The sequence below is a fragment of the Silene latifolia genome, chromosome X (assembly GCF_048544455.1).
Source record: "Silene latifolia isolate original U9 population chromosome X, ASM4854445v1, whole genome shotgun sequence".
Taxonomy (NCBI): domain Eukaryota; kingdom Viridiplantae; phylum Streptophyta; class Magnoliopsida; order Caryophyllales; family Caryophyllaceae; genus Silene; species Silene latifolia.
This window is the reverse complement of record NC_133537.1, coordinates 342,236,940-342,250,033: the sequence shown is the minus strand read 5'-3', so window position 1 is coordinate 342,250,033 and position 13,094 is coordinate 342,236,940. Positions and strand designations below refer to the sequence as shown.

Here is a 13,094-nt window from a genome sequence, read left to right as displayed (position 1 = left end):
GGAGTACTTGTTTTTGTATATATGTGTATTTTTTCTGAGCTTATTACCTCAAATTTTATTTGTTTTTGAGCTATCTATTTTTTCTGATCTTAGTTTATAAGTTAGATTTTAATATTTTTTCGTCAAAACTCAAATTTAGCTAAGTTTGTATATAATGTTATTGAGTTTTATTATAATTTTTTGAGCTTAATGTTATAGTAAATGAACTCACAAACTTTATATTAAAACTCATAATTTTTAAAATTAAATTCAAAAACTTTATTATAATGCTCAGAAATTATAAAAAAACTACTCTATAAAACTGGTGGTATTATAAGGACTCTAATACAATACATTGTACTTTTTTATCAAATGAAATGTACTTGTGAATAGCGCTTGGGTACCTTACGAATCGCGAACTGTAAAAAGCGAATTCTATCCCGTCACTCACCGAAAATACATATAAAATACATTCTATAAAGCGAATCCCGAATCAATAAATGGCGTATCCACACAGTGAATCCAGTAACCATGGTAGCGACATGTACTCTATACGTTGGCAACCGGCCTAATGGCCTATAGGTTAGAATTCCTCTCTTGTATGTTGTAGCCTGTAAGCTGTTCATAACCCATGGCCTCAATTTCCCGTCTTTCGGACTCAAACAACTCAGTAGATAAGTATCGCTCTCCAAAGCTTGGGAAAATAACCTGTAAATGACGAGATTCAGATGCATTTACTGTTTTACGCGATCCTGTACTACATTAGTTTCCGTTGAATTCTCCACGCTAAAAAAATTGTGAGAAACTTAGAAACGTAAAGAATTCAATAGAACCTTTTTTTTTTTTTTTTTTGACAGCGGTAAATAAAGGGTTTTTATAAGAACCGAAGGAGTAATCTTAAACGAAGTAAAATACTAAAATGTGACTAAAGATTGCAATCAGAAGATCAGTGCACTTACAACAAACAGTTTTCCGGCATTTTCAGGCTTCTTTGCTAGTTTTATGGCAGCCGCTGCTGCTGCTCCAGATGAAATACCCACCTGAATAGCGAAGTCGAGTCAAAGATCAGTAAAAAGATATCAGTAAGATGAGAATAGTAAAAAGATATCAGTAACAAGGTCTTGAGGTTAACTTACCAACAAACCTTCTTTCAGTGCAAGAAGCTTAGCTGTTTCGATGGATTCTTCACTCGATATCTAAAATGTTAAATAAACCGAGTGTTAAATAGGCTAATATGTTCTTCTATGCTATAGAGAAATGCAGACATGTTTCATGAGTTATTAGACAAAAGGACGGAGTATATGATCAGACGGGTTTCAAGCTTCACCTTTAGAATTTCCTCAACTATGCCAAAGTCGAGTTGAGGAGGGATGACACCAGCACCGATTCCTTGTATTTTGTGCTTACCTAAGAAATGTGGAGATCACTTCAACTCAGATAAGAGCATATTTAAACACAGACAAACTGCTGCTCGAGTTCATGTCGGAAATAAGCTATAGACTCCAAAGCCACAAAGGTTCCTGGTTTCCCACAGATGGCATGGTAAGCCACAAAGGTTCCTTGCATCTTGAAGGAAGCGTAATTTGCACATTAAACAGACAACTGTATCCGATTCACTAATACGGTGACAGAATACAAACTCACCAGCCTTTTCTCCATTCAGAACAGCGCTTTCAGCTGGCTCCACCCCATAAACCTAATCAAGATGCAATAAACCTTGTAAATTTGTAACAATGCTAAAAATTACTGTCGGGGACGCTTCAGAAAAGAGTGCGAGGGAAGAACATGAAGCAGCTTTCCAAGCGCCCCCGAATAGCCTGGTTATCTTTTCACAGGGTTTTTAAAATTTCAGGACAGGTTGCAGAATTACAGTATTGACGGATATGTTGCAGATTTTGCTTTTTGAAGGAAATGTGGGTTGCAATCAAAATGCATAGATTTTGCTGGTTTTATAGATCCATATTGCGCAGTTGAAGCTTTCCAAAGCGTAAAAAGACTATCGACAAAGGCCCCTTAAGGAATGAAATCACACGGAATAAAAGAGAAAAGAACGCACAGAGAATAAAATATAAAATCGAACCTTAATAGCAGAATTTTTCTCCTTGAGGAACCTCCCTGCCCCAGCTATGGTACCTGCAGTCCCTATGCCAGTGACAAAGGCGTCGACTTTCCCTTTTGTGCCTCTCCAAATTTCTGGCCCTGTGGTCTCATAATGAATCTGCAAGAGCGAGAACAATTTTACAAACGACTACAGATATGCAGTATTATTTATCTCAAGAGCATAGAATACCTTTGGATTTGCAGGATTTTCGAACTGATTAATATAGTAACCCCCGGGAGTTGTTTCCGCTAATTCTTGAGCTTTCTTTTGATACTCGGTAAACAGTTTAGTTGGACCCATGAGATGCAACTCTGCTCCAAATGCTAGAAGGAGTATCCTTCTTTCAATACTCACATATGATGGCATAACGATGATGAGTTTATATCCCTTTGCAGCTGCAACCATTGCTAACCCGATTCCTGTGTTACCGCTTGTCATTTCTACGAGAACAGTCTTCAGGTGTCCGAAAGCAGAAACAGTCAATGAAACATGTCAAAATACAGAACTTTTTAAACAAAAAGAACAAACCTTTTAAAAATATAGACCAATCGTCATTTTACAACTACAAAGCGGACTGTCAAAGAAAATGAAACGTATTTATAAATGTCAAACAAGCAAAATTGATACTCAGTAGGCATTAGTGAATCAGCAAGAATATATCAGTAGCGCTTAAGGAATCTCGATTTCCTATCTAAATCCATCCTGGTCATACCATCCCGGTGCCAAATCAGGCAATACCTCAAAGCTGAACTGTTCAACCTACATAGTCCAATACAGTGGCGGAGCCAGGATTCAAGTTTAGGGGGAGCGGAAAATTTTAGGAGGACGAAGTGGCAATGATATAAGGTACACTCGAAAAAATTTCGGAATTTTTAACTAAAAATTTCGAAAATTTAATCCGCCAGGTGGGGCGAGCGCCCCTACTAGCCCCCCCTAGCTCCACCACTGGTCCAATGACTGCAGAACTCTCATTCCTGACAGCCGAAAACTAGAGAATATTCCACTTAACAAGAATCAAGAGAAAAACCGAGAATAGAGATTAGAGTAGACAAACCTTCCCGGGGGAAATCAAGCCCTTCTCTTCAGCATCTTTGATCATATAATCTGCAATCCTACAGTCAAATGAATTTCAGTTTTGTGTTAAGAGTTTACAGAATTTCATTTGATGAGACAGTTTTGAACTGCTATGTAGATTATATGTTAAGAGATAATTGACTACCTGTCCTTAACACTAGAGCAAGGCTCCATCGACTCAAGCTTGGCTGCAACGCGTGCTACACAACCATCCACAACATGGTTTAGATAAACCATGGGTGTTTGTCCCACCAGCTGTAAGTTGAAGACAGTAACAATGTTTATAAAAACGCACGATAATAGTCTCTTTTGGAAGCCTTTGACAGGAACCCATATAAGCAATCGAATAAAAGACGTGTAATCAGGAAAGAATGCATTTGTCCAACAATTATGACACTGGAAAGTGGAAACCTTACCTCAGTCACATCTTTCGCAATTCGACACTCGCCCTCCATGTACTTAGCTATTTAAGCAAACCTGCATTAAATATAAATGCAAATAGATCAAGCTTTTTGAAATCGTGATACAACACCGCCATTACGGCATTACCCCAGTGCCATAAGGGCTTCTACCAAAGACAGGTTGCCTAACCCTAAGTTATAAAATACACAGATTGTTTCTGAATGACAATGATAATTGCATTGAGAACTGTATCGTTTCACAGTTTAAGAAACCACAGTCAGTTTAGCGAGCCATTTTGCCAGATTCCTTCCAGCACAAAATGAAAGAATAGCGAGTTTCTGGCTCCATTTGAAATACAGGATTTATTAAGATATACTCACTCCGTCCCATTCATTTGCTTACCTTTGATTAACATACCCCTCACAAAGAATAAACGAGATAAACAAATGATTGGGACGGGGAGCCGAGTAACATCATTCAGAAATCCAGGTATTATTAGTATGCTTCTGACTTCTATAAAAATCCAATCTTTTTCAGTATATGCCTACTGTTTTCAATAATTCAACACTACCCTTTTGAAATTTATACCGATTTCCTCCGTCTCAATCATTTATTTACTTTTCTATTTTTTTGCCAGGGGTATTTTAATTTTTAATCAGCAAATGATTAGAACGGAAGGAGTACTCATTCACTGTCATTCACCTCTCTGATGAAGCTAGAGCCAGTAAAACAGATTCAAATTATGAAACAAAGTAGTAAAAACATACTGTAAAAACAGCAAAACATTATTTTCAATTCATAAAAATAAACATGGTGAAAAAAAAAGAGTAGAGAGAGGTACCTTTGCAGATGCTTGTGATTTATGAAATTGGTCAACACATGGGAAAGACTTATCAGCTTATACTGTATGTCTCTGTATATACTATACATGTTGTGTATCTCACCACTTGTACGTATTTAAGGTTTAAGACAGGATATGGATAACATATTATATGTAGCATGATTAGTTGCGACTATATTTTAAGGAGGGTAGGTTGTATTTATAATGCAATTATTTTGATTAAATATCGCCGAATTAGTTACGATTGAATTTGGATCCGTGTTGTTTGGTAAATATGACGTTTAAACTTGAGATATACTGAGCATTCCGAAACTTACATACGAAGATAAATGTAACATTGGTAATTTATCGTATTTTACATCAGTAGGTCTCCTTTATGACGGGTCACTAATTGTGTTTTTTTATAATAAAAAGTAACCATCCACAAATTTTTATTTAGTATATAATGGTTACATTTTATCATAAAATGGTCACATTTATCCGTCACAAACGAGAATTTGTGATTTTACATACTTCACACAGTAACAAACCAACAATGAGCAGTATTCAGAGTTCAGACAATGAAGTAGCAACTCTGTGCAGTAAGAATCTCTCTTCTTAAGTTATTCATAAGGCATGGTCTCGGCTTTACGTCTTTCAGAATCAAATAACTCGGTAGATAAGTATCGCTCTCCAAAGCTCGGGAAAAGCACCTACATTGGTATGAAATTTAGATGTTGATCAAAACTGTAAAATCCGGCATAAATTCAGATTGTTATTAGTTATTACTGCATGACTGCACTTACAACGATCAGTTTTCCGGCATTTTCAGGCCTCTTTGCTATTCTAATAGCTGCTGCAGCTGCTGCTCCTGCTGAAATACCCACCTGAAGTCCAACTCGGAATTGAAGTTGTACGTGAAAGAGTAAAATGGAACGAGATTAATAATTTGAGTTAACTTACCAACAAACCTTCTTTCTGTGCAAGAAGCTTGGATGTTTCTAAGGCTTCATCACTCGGTATCTAAAACATTAAACTGAGTGTTATTATAAGACTGTCGACCAAACAAACAGATCATTCAGGTCGAGTAAAAATGTAAGTTTCAGCAAATTTTCAGAAACCAGTTTCACCTTTAGAATTTCCTCGACTAAGCCAAAGTCGAGCTGAGGCGGGATAATTCCAGGACCGATTCCTTGTATTTTGTGCTTACCTATGACACGAAAAGCATCACATTAACTCGGATATAAAGTGATTCAAATCCCGTCAACATCAAAACCGCCCTTGTGGCTCCCTTTTAGACCAGAGAAAAAAAAAACAGACAACTCGGATATACAACCAAGTGGGGTTAGTCCAGTGGTAGCCGGGTTAAACTTTGAAGCTTGCAGAAATGTAAGAGTTGAGAGGTCCCTGGTTCGACTACTAGCTGGGGTGGATCACTTGGCCACTACAGCCCCCGAAGGGAGTGACTTACATGGTCCATGTGAACTCTGATATACTGATTCCGCGACACAGTAAAACTCACCCGGCTTTTCTCCATTTAGAACCGCACTCTCAGCTGGCTCCGCACCATAAATCTAATTGTTTGACAGATGATCAATGTTAAGACGAAGTTTATTTAAAACTGCAAATTCCGCAGTCTGCACCATAAACCATCAAAACAAACCTTAATATCAGGATTCTGTTCCTTAAGAAATTTCCCTGCACCAGTAATGGTACCTCCAGTCCCTATGCAAGCGACAAACACGTCAATTTTCCCTTTTGAGTCTCTCCAAATTTCAGGCCCTGTAGTTTCATAATGAATCTGCAAGGGCAAGAACATAACAAAATTCAAAAACCGCTATATATACAATACACTCGATCATGTATCAGTTAAAAGCCAAAGCATGCAGACCTTCGGGTTATTAGGATTTTCTAACTGGTTAATATAATACGCGCCTGGGGTTGCTGCTGTTAATTCTCGCGCTTTCTGATCCAACTCTGGGAAGGTTTTAGTCGGATCCATGACGTGTAATTCTACTCCGAATGCTAGGAGGAGTATCCTTCGTTCAATGCTCATATATGATGGCATAAAGATGATGAGTTTATATCCCTTTGCTGCTGCAACCATTGCTAACCCTATGCCAGTGTTCCCGCTTGTCGTTTCTATCAGAACCGTCTTGAAATGTCCAACGAAAGGGGAAAAAAAAAATCCTCATCAAAACTTGGCAAAATACAAACTTTTTAATAAACAAGAAACATTTTTTTCTCTCGTTCACATTTCAAGCTTCTGCCGAACTGAACTGAACTGAACTTATAAGAACTGAAAAGAAAAAAAAAAAAAAAACACGCGAATACCAACCTTCCCAGGGGAAATCAAGCCCTTCTCTTCGGCATCATTGATCATACTCTTTGCAATCCTAAACTCGAACAAATTTCAATTTTATGTTAAGACCACAAGAAATTACAGATAGATTTAAAGATGATTACTCCCTCCGTTCCGGTTAACTGTTGTAATTTGCGTTTGGCACAAAGACCAAGAAATGGGAAGAGGGCCAATAATAAGAGGACAAGTGGACCAAATTGAGTGTGAAGGATCAAATTACTCATGAAATGCAATCCTAAAATAGAAAGGACAACAAATGACTGAGACACCCCAAAGTGGAAAAGGACAACAAATGACCGGCACAGAGGGAGTATTTGACATTACAGAACAACCAGTGACGGTTCTAAAGGGATGATTCATGTCAGCCGACCCCATATCAGTGGCGATTTAGGTTGGTGGGGGGAGGGGGGTAGCAGAGGCGCTCGCCCCCGCTGGCCAAGAAAAAAATTGCAAGTTTTGGTTGAAATTTCCGAAATTTTTTCAAGTTTCCGTTATGTCATTACTTGTTCGCTCCCGCTGAATTTTTTTTGCCCCCTAACTATAAATCCTGGCTCCGCCACTTATTAAGGCGGTAAAGTTATTGTATTATTTGACTACAAAGGGGTAAATGACTAGCTACATACCTATCTTTAACACTAGAGCACGGCTCCATCGATTCAAGCTTAGCTGCTATGCGTGCCACACAGTCCTCCACGACACGGTTTAGATAAACCATGGGTGTTCCTCCCACCAGCTACAAGTTGAACAAAGTAATATTAATACAAACAACTCAAGATAGAAGTAACATCCTTCGCAACTAAATGATGATAAAGGAAACTCACTTCAGTAACATCCTTTGCAATTCCGCACTTGCCCTCCATGTATTAGAAGAAATTCAAATTCAACTGCAAGTAAACATTAACTATCATCAAGTCTCATATTTTATTGTTAGAAAGTGACAAATGGCATTATTCCACGGTTCCACCATGCATGCAAACCTATACCAAGTAAACATTAACTATCATCAAGTCTCATATTTCATGATAAAACGTTACCAGGTTTAGGGGTGTTCAGAATAAACCGAACCGCAATAACCGAATCGTAAAACTGAAAAACCGTCCATTTTTAAGGTACGATTAACCGAACCATTTCGAAAAAGCGGTTCTTTGAACCGAACCGTTAACTTTATTATGGAAAAGGTTCGGTTAAGGTTCGCAATTTTAGATAACTAGGTTAACTGCATGAACCGAACGTTTCACAAAAAAGTAAGCAAAAAATTAAAATATTATATAAAAAACTGTTCGTTCGTTTAATTTTCTTAGTGTATCCAAATTTAAAATTTCTTAAATTGATTAATGCTAAAGTTTAGCTTATTAACTTCATTGTTGGGTATAATATATAATGAAAATTTAATTAAACTATTAGAAAAAATTCCCAAAAATTAACGAAAACTGAAAAAAAAAAAAAAATAATATAGAACGATTATCGGTTAACCGGTAATCGAATCGCTAATAATCGTTTAAAGTGGTTAACCGAACCGTTAGGTTCGGAGTTTTGCCGAACCGAATTAAATTAGAGGATTGTTAGAAAGTGACAAATGGCATTATTCCACCATGCATGCAAACCTATACTAACTTTAGAACAAATGCATGGAAAATATTAAATAAAAATTGTTCAATACAAGGATAGAACTCATGACCTCTAACTAAGAGGTAGTCTTAATAACCACTAGACCCACATAACTAATATGCTCATTTACTGAAGAATACTGTAATTATTTTTCGAGAAAGGGGGTGCAGATGAACCCCCTGCACCCTCGCCAAAAACGCCATTGTTCTGAGGGACGGTCTCTCAATAAGTTTATTGAGAGATTATTTTACAATTTAAAGAAAAAGTAGTACTAAAAGTTATAAAATAGGTACAAATCATGATTAAAGATAAAATGAGTACCTTTATTATGTAAATAGGTACGAAATTACTATATCACGATCAACAATAAAAAGGTCACGAAATACAAATAAAAGGGTGCGGAAGACTGGTCTCTCAATAACTTATTGAAAGACCGTCTCTCCCAAGTTTTAGTGATTGAGAATATCTTGTGAAACTTTTCATATTTAGGATCTTAATATGCATTCGAAGGACACACATCATAAAAAAACATTAAAACTATTGTACTTCTATATGGTTAATGTCGATTATTATACGTCTGTCTTACGTACGACCAATAGAAAATACAGTATACTATAGGAAAATAAAGAGATTGAAGGGAGGGATACCTAATACCTTTGGTAATGTGGTTGGAATTCAGGGAGGATGCTCAATGCATGGGGAACCAAAGACTTATTTGCTGCTGTATTTATAGGCTGAGGCCTCAGATAAAACAATAGCTCTTCATTAAATAGCTCTTCATTAAGACGAGTCAAATATTAGATTAACAAAAGATTTGTCTCATCTATAGAAGTGTGGCATTATTTGACCTGTTTTATTCTTGAGAAACCTATTGTATTATCAACTTCATTAATCTTTGCAGTTGGGATATATAGTAAGGTGCAATTTAAAGGTGAAAATAAAAGAAGATTGTGAAACATCTCAAATTAAGCCACTCTTAAGCAATACTAACTCTTTAGTAATTAATCAAGTGGTGTTAGTCCAGTGGTAGCCGGGTTAAACCTTGAAACTTGCAGAAATGCAGGAGTTGAGAGGTCCCGGGTTCGACTCCCAGCTGGGGCGATGATCACTTGGCCACTGCAGCTCCGAAAGGGGTGGCTTACATGGTCCATGTGGTGGTGCGGGAATGCATGGGCCCGGGGGGATTCAACCCCTCGTCATCAAAAAAAAAAAAAAAAAAAAAAAAAAAAAAACTCTTTAGTAATTATTATGTGCAGTGGCGGAACAGGGATTTCAAGTCAGCGGGGAGAAAAGGTAATATTGTAAGGGGATCTTCAAAAATTTCGAAAATTTAAACTAAAAATTTCGAAATTTTCATATGCGTCCTTGCCACGTTGCTAGCTAGGTAGCACCAAAACGGACACGGATACGTGGCACGACATCCCATGAAACTTAGGACACGTTATTTAAATTTAATAAAATATACTCCCTCCTATTCATTTTAACTTTCCCCCTTTTCTTTTTCATCTATTCATATAACTCCCCCTCTTTTCCTTATTTAGTAAAGTTTTATACTTATTTTAATCACATTACCCCACAACAATACTTATTTTAATCATCTTACCCCACAATAATACCTTCCCTCTCTCCAATTACCTTACATCACCACTAGGGATGTCAATGGGGCGGGGTGGGTGCGGAGGAGGGGTAACCCGCACCCGCCCCGCGAGTCTATAATGCGTACCCACACCCGCCCCGCGACCCGCGGCGGGTTGAACTTTTCAAACCCGTTCCCGCCCCGCGGGGATCCGTTAACCCGCCAAATTACCTATCTCCTCATAAACAATTTTTAAAAATATAAATGTAAAATCTAAAATATACTAGTCGTACTACTTATACAAATAAGTTTTCACAAAATATACATTCAATTAACTAGTACACAAGTTTTTCAAACCATAAGTTTTTACAAACAATGAAACGCATGTCCAAAGTAAACAAAGTTGCTTGATCAAATTAACAGAGCTTCACTCATTGTTCCCTCAAATCATCTAAAGCTCCGTTAGCATTCTTACCAAGTATCATTGGTTTGGACTTTTTATCCTCTTGTTATAATTTTTTATTATTATTATAGTATAATTACTACTACTTATTATAGGTGGGTTGGAGATTTGGAGATGAGTGAGGCGGGTATAAGCGGAGCGGGGCGTGCGGGGTGGGTGTGGGGCGGGGTGGGTATGGGGCGGGTTTCATGTGATACCCATCCCCGCCCCACGACCCGCGACGAATGATACTTTTGAAACCCATCCCCGCCCCATGACCCGTCAAATCATTACCCGCGCCCGCCCCAAGTGGGGCGGGTGCGGGGCGAGACCCGCCAAAACCCGCCCCACTGACATCCCTAATCACCACAATACTTTACAATAAAATAACTCTCCCCTTAATTTGCATGCCCTTTTAAAAGGGGAGAGTTAAAATGAATAGGGGGGAATATATTTTATAGTCCAAATACCATCAATCTCTTTCACCACCTCATTTCTCGTCTAAAGAACATCATTTACCCTAAATGATGTCCAAATACCATGGACAAGCGTTGGACACGGCCAAAATACCATGGACACACGTCGGACACGTGTCTAAATAAATGGTGAAAGTTAGACACGGTTTTATAGATGTCCGACACGTTTCGACATGTGTCGAACGAGTATCGGTGTCAAACACGGGACAATTAATTTAGAAAAGTACCCGTATTAGCAATACATGGACAAAAAGATAAAGCGACCACTTTTTAACATAAAATAATCGATTTTTATGATATGGTGGTCACAAGCAATACATGGGCAAAAAGATTCGAGAAATTCAATTCCACTTTGGTAAAGATATTCACTCACTATCTTTTGCTAAGATAGGATAGGACGGTGTAAATTGGACCTTTGCTAAACTAACACGGTCCCGACTCTCCACTACAGAGAATTGACGTTGACTCGATCGGAACGTTTTATTGTTAAACCTGGATTATTATCTATTTATCACTAATAAATAACTTATAATAATAATGGTCCCTAATAATAATTCAAAAACATTTCGCCTTAAAATGACCCATTGATAATAATCCGTTCCAACTTCCAACTATCCCGTCTATACGAGAAATTGCGGCCTGCCGGCCAGACTATCCCAAATCATATGTGGAACTCATTGTCATTATCCCAAATCATGTGTGGAACTTATTTAAGACCCTCCATTGGTTATCCCTTATTCTTGTCTCTAAGTCCTAGAAAGGAAAATGAGTTGGCGCCATTGGATGACATTCAATCTCGGCGTCACCCTCTCACATACAATAAGTGGGGACCCCTTTAATAAAGGATGCATGTGAGAGCGTGACACCCAAACTCGGCGCCCTATCGTTATCCAGATAGAAATTAGGAGTTACTCTTTCCGACTTAACAGATTCTTTACATATTTCTCTTTAATACTCAACGTCTAAGCCTATATAAATTTAAATGCTTCGAATGCTCTTACTTCAAACTTGGGATAAAATCAAATTCTACGCTCTACACTGGGCGACGGTCCCATTGTATAAAAGAACTACTCATTTATTAGAAATGAAAAGAAAATAAAGTTGTCGATTTGTGGTGGACATTCATGCAAAATTCAATAAACATACCCCTTGATTTGAATAATTGAAGGTTTAACTGTGATAAAATTTGCCAATCTCAGTGGCTTTTCCTTAAGACGGTATCAACATAAGACGAAAAAAAAGTCAACATAATTTAATAGAATGTGACCATTTAATAATAAATGTCAGTATAACTTAAAGTTGTCACTTTTTAACATAAAATTGATGGTAAAATTTTATCAGAAAATATTTAAATTTTATCAGAAAATGGTTATATTTTTGCCCATTTTATTTATGGGGGAAAGGTCCGTCCGAAACAAAAAATTTGCCAATTTTTTAATGCACTTGGAACAATTTTACATAAAATTGTCCCGAAAATTATGAAGTCGGAATAAATAATACCTCGAGTGGATACAAAGTTATATATCCATATAATTGAAGATCTAAGGGTAATTAAATTATGTTTTTAGAAGAGTAGAAAAAAAAATGAATTTTATTTCGATGGGAAGAGTATTTTTTTTATGTAAAAGTGACTATGTAGTCTTCCTAATTTTATTGCGCCGCTTTAGCTTCTGTCCGGCCCACTAGTCAAGCTGGTTTAAACGTAACAATTTCTTTATATGACCGTCTTATTGTATATGACCGGCTAAATGAAGAATAACCCAAATATAACACTTTACTTTTAATTTTCTTTTGATATATTATATTGAATCTATACGAATTATGTTATAAGTTTTATTTTGCGATCACCGTCTCTATTATACATTAATAATATCATCGGATTTTATGTAGTTTTTTGCATTTATTTTTGTTTAAATCGTTTCATTTAATAGTGTTCCCGAAGAAGGTCGTGCATGTTTTGTTTTGCATATACTGAGGCTTAATCTCGATATCATATTCCATAAATTATATATTGGCGGCATTGTGAATATTAGTTTAACATACTTTGGGGAGTTTTTAGTCAATTTTAATAGATGGTTGTTGACGCTGAAAGCTTTAGTTTGGAGTAACTTTATAAACTCAATAAATTTTAACTCGGTAATGTTCATCTTTTATTTTTTCTTTCTAACTTTTAATTATCTACTGTATTATAAATAGGTTAATCAATCCCATATTTTCGAACGATCAGTTGGTGTATACAATCTATTATTGATGG

At 36.9% G+C, this 13,094-nt stretch overlaps 2 protein-coding genes across 6 annotated transcripts; both read right to left on the bottom strand.

Moving 5' to 3' along the window:
• Positions 1-234: 234 nt before the first annotated feature.
• On the bottom strand, positions 235-4,442 carry LOC141619598 (cysteine synthase-like). 2 transcript variants are annotated; one of them, XM_074436613.1, is made up of 11 exons: positions 4,398-4,442; positions 3,571-3,631; positions 3,300-3,409; positions 3,135-3,192; positions 2,270-2,533; positions 2,060-2,197; positions 1,624-1,675; positions 1,307-1,386; positions 1,116-1,175; positions 939-1,019; positions 235-687 (listed from the first exon to the last, which is right to left on the bottom strand). In XM_074436613.1, the coding sequence occupies exons 2-11, from the start codon at positions 3,607-3,609 to the stop codon at positions 556-558; spliced, it is 1,014 nt and encodes a 337-aa protein (XP_074292714.1). In that variant the 5' UTR covers positions 3,610-3,631; positions 4,398-4,442; the 3' UTR covers positions 235-555. The 2 variants fall into 2 exon arrangements, with proteins under 2 accessions (XP_074292714.1, XP_074292715.1); XM_074436614.1 differs by lacking the exon at positions 4,398-4,442 and adding an exon at positions 3,746-3,863.
• A 255-nt stretch (positions 4,443-4,697) lies between these two features.
• Positions 4,698-9,078, bottom strand: LOC141619600 (cysteine synthase-like). 4 transcript variants are annotated; one of them, XM_074436618.1, is made up of 12 exons: positions 8,862-9,044; positions 8,198-8,416; positions 7,560-7,735; positions 7,362-7,471; positions 6,715-6,772; positions 6,268-6,531; positions 6,040-6,177; positions 5,899-5,950; positions 5,507-5,586; positions 5,340-5,399; positions 5,183-5,263; positions 4,698-5,089 (listed from the first exon to the last, which is right to left on the bottom strand). In XM_074436618.1, the coding sequence occupies exons 3-12, from the start codon at positions 7,596-7,598 to the stop codon at positions 5,000-5,002; spliced, it is 972 nt and encodes a 323-aa protein (XP_074292719.1). In that variant the 5' UTR covers positions 7,599-7,735; positions 8,198-8,416; positions 8,862-9,044; the 3' UTR covers positions 4,698-4,999. The 4 variants fall into 4 exon arrangements, with proteins under 4 accessions (XP_074292719.1, XP_074292717.1, XP_074292718.1 ...); XM_074436616.1 differs by lacking the exon at positions 8,198-8,416 and having other exon boundaries at positions 7,560-7,622; positions 9,001-9,078; XM_074436617.1 differs by lacking the exon at positions 8,198-8,416 and having other exon boundaries at positions 7,560-7,622; positions 8,994-9,039.
• Positions 9,079-13,094: the final 4,016 nt, after the last annotated feature.

Excerpts from the sequence above, each read along its gene's own strand:
- LOC141619600 (XM_074436616.1), bottom strand. The coding sequence starts at position 7,598 with ATGGAGGGCAAGTGCGGAATTGCAAAGGATGTTACTGAA. Across the intron at positions 6,773-7,361 it reads TGCTCTAGTGTTAAAGATAG|GATTGCAAAGAGTATGATCA; the intron begins GTATGTAGCTAG and ends GTTCGAGTTTAG. Across the intron at positions 6,532-6,714 it reads GCTTGATTTCCCCTGGGAAG|ACGGTTCTGATAGAAACGAC; the intron begins GTTGGTATTCGC and ends GGACATTTCAAG.
- LOC141619598 (XM_074436613.1), bottom strand. The coding sequence starts at position 3,609 with ATGGAGGGCGAGTGTCGAATTGCGAAAGATGTGACTGAG. Across the intron at positions 2,198-2,269 it reads AAAATCCTGCAAATCCAAAG|ATTCATTATGAGACCACAGG; the intron begins GTATTCTATGCT and ends TCGCTCTTGCAG. Across the intron at positions 688-938 it reads ATGCCGGAAAACTGTTTGTT|GTTATTTTCCCAAGCTTTGG; the intron begins GTAAGTGCACTG and ends CGTCATTTACAG.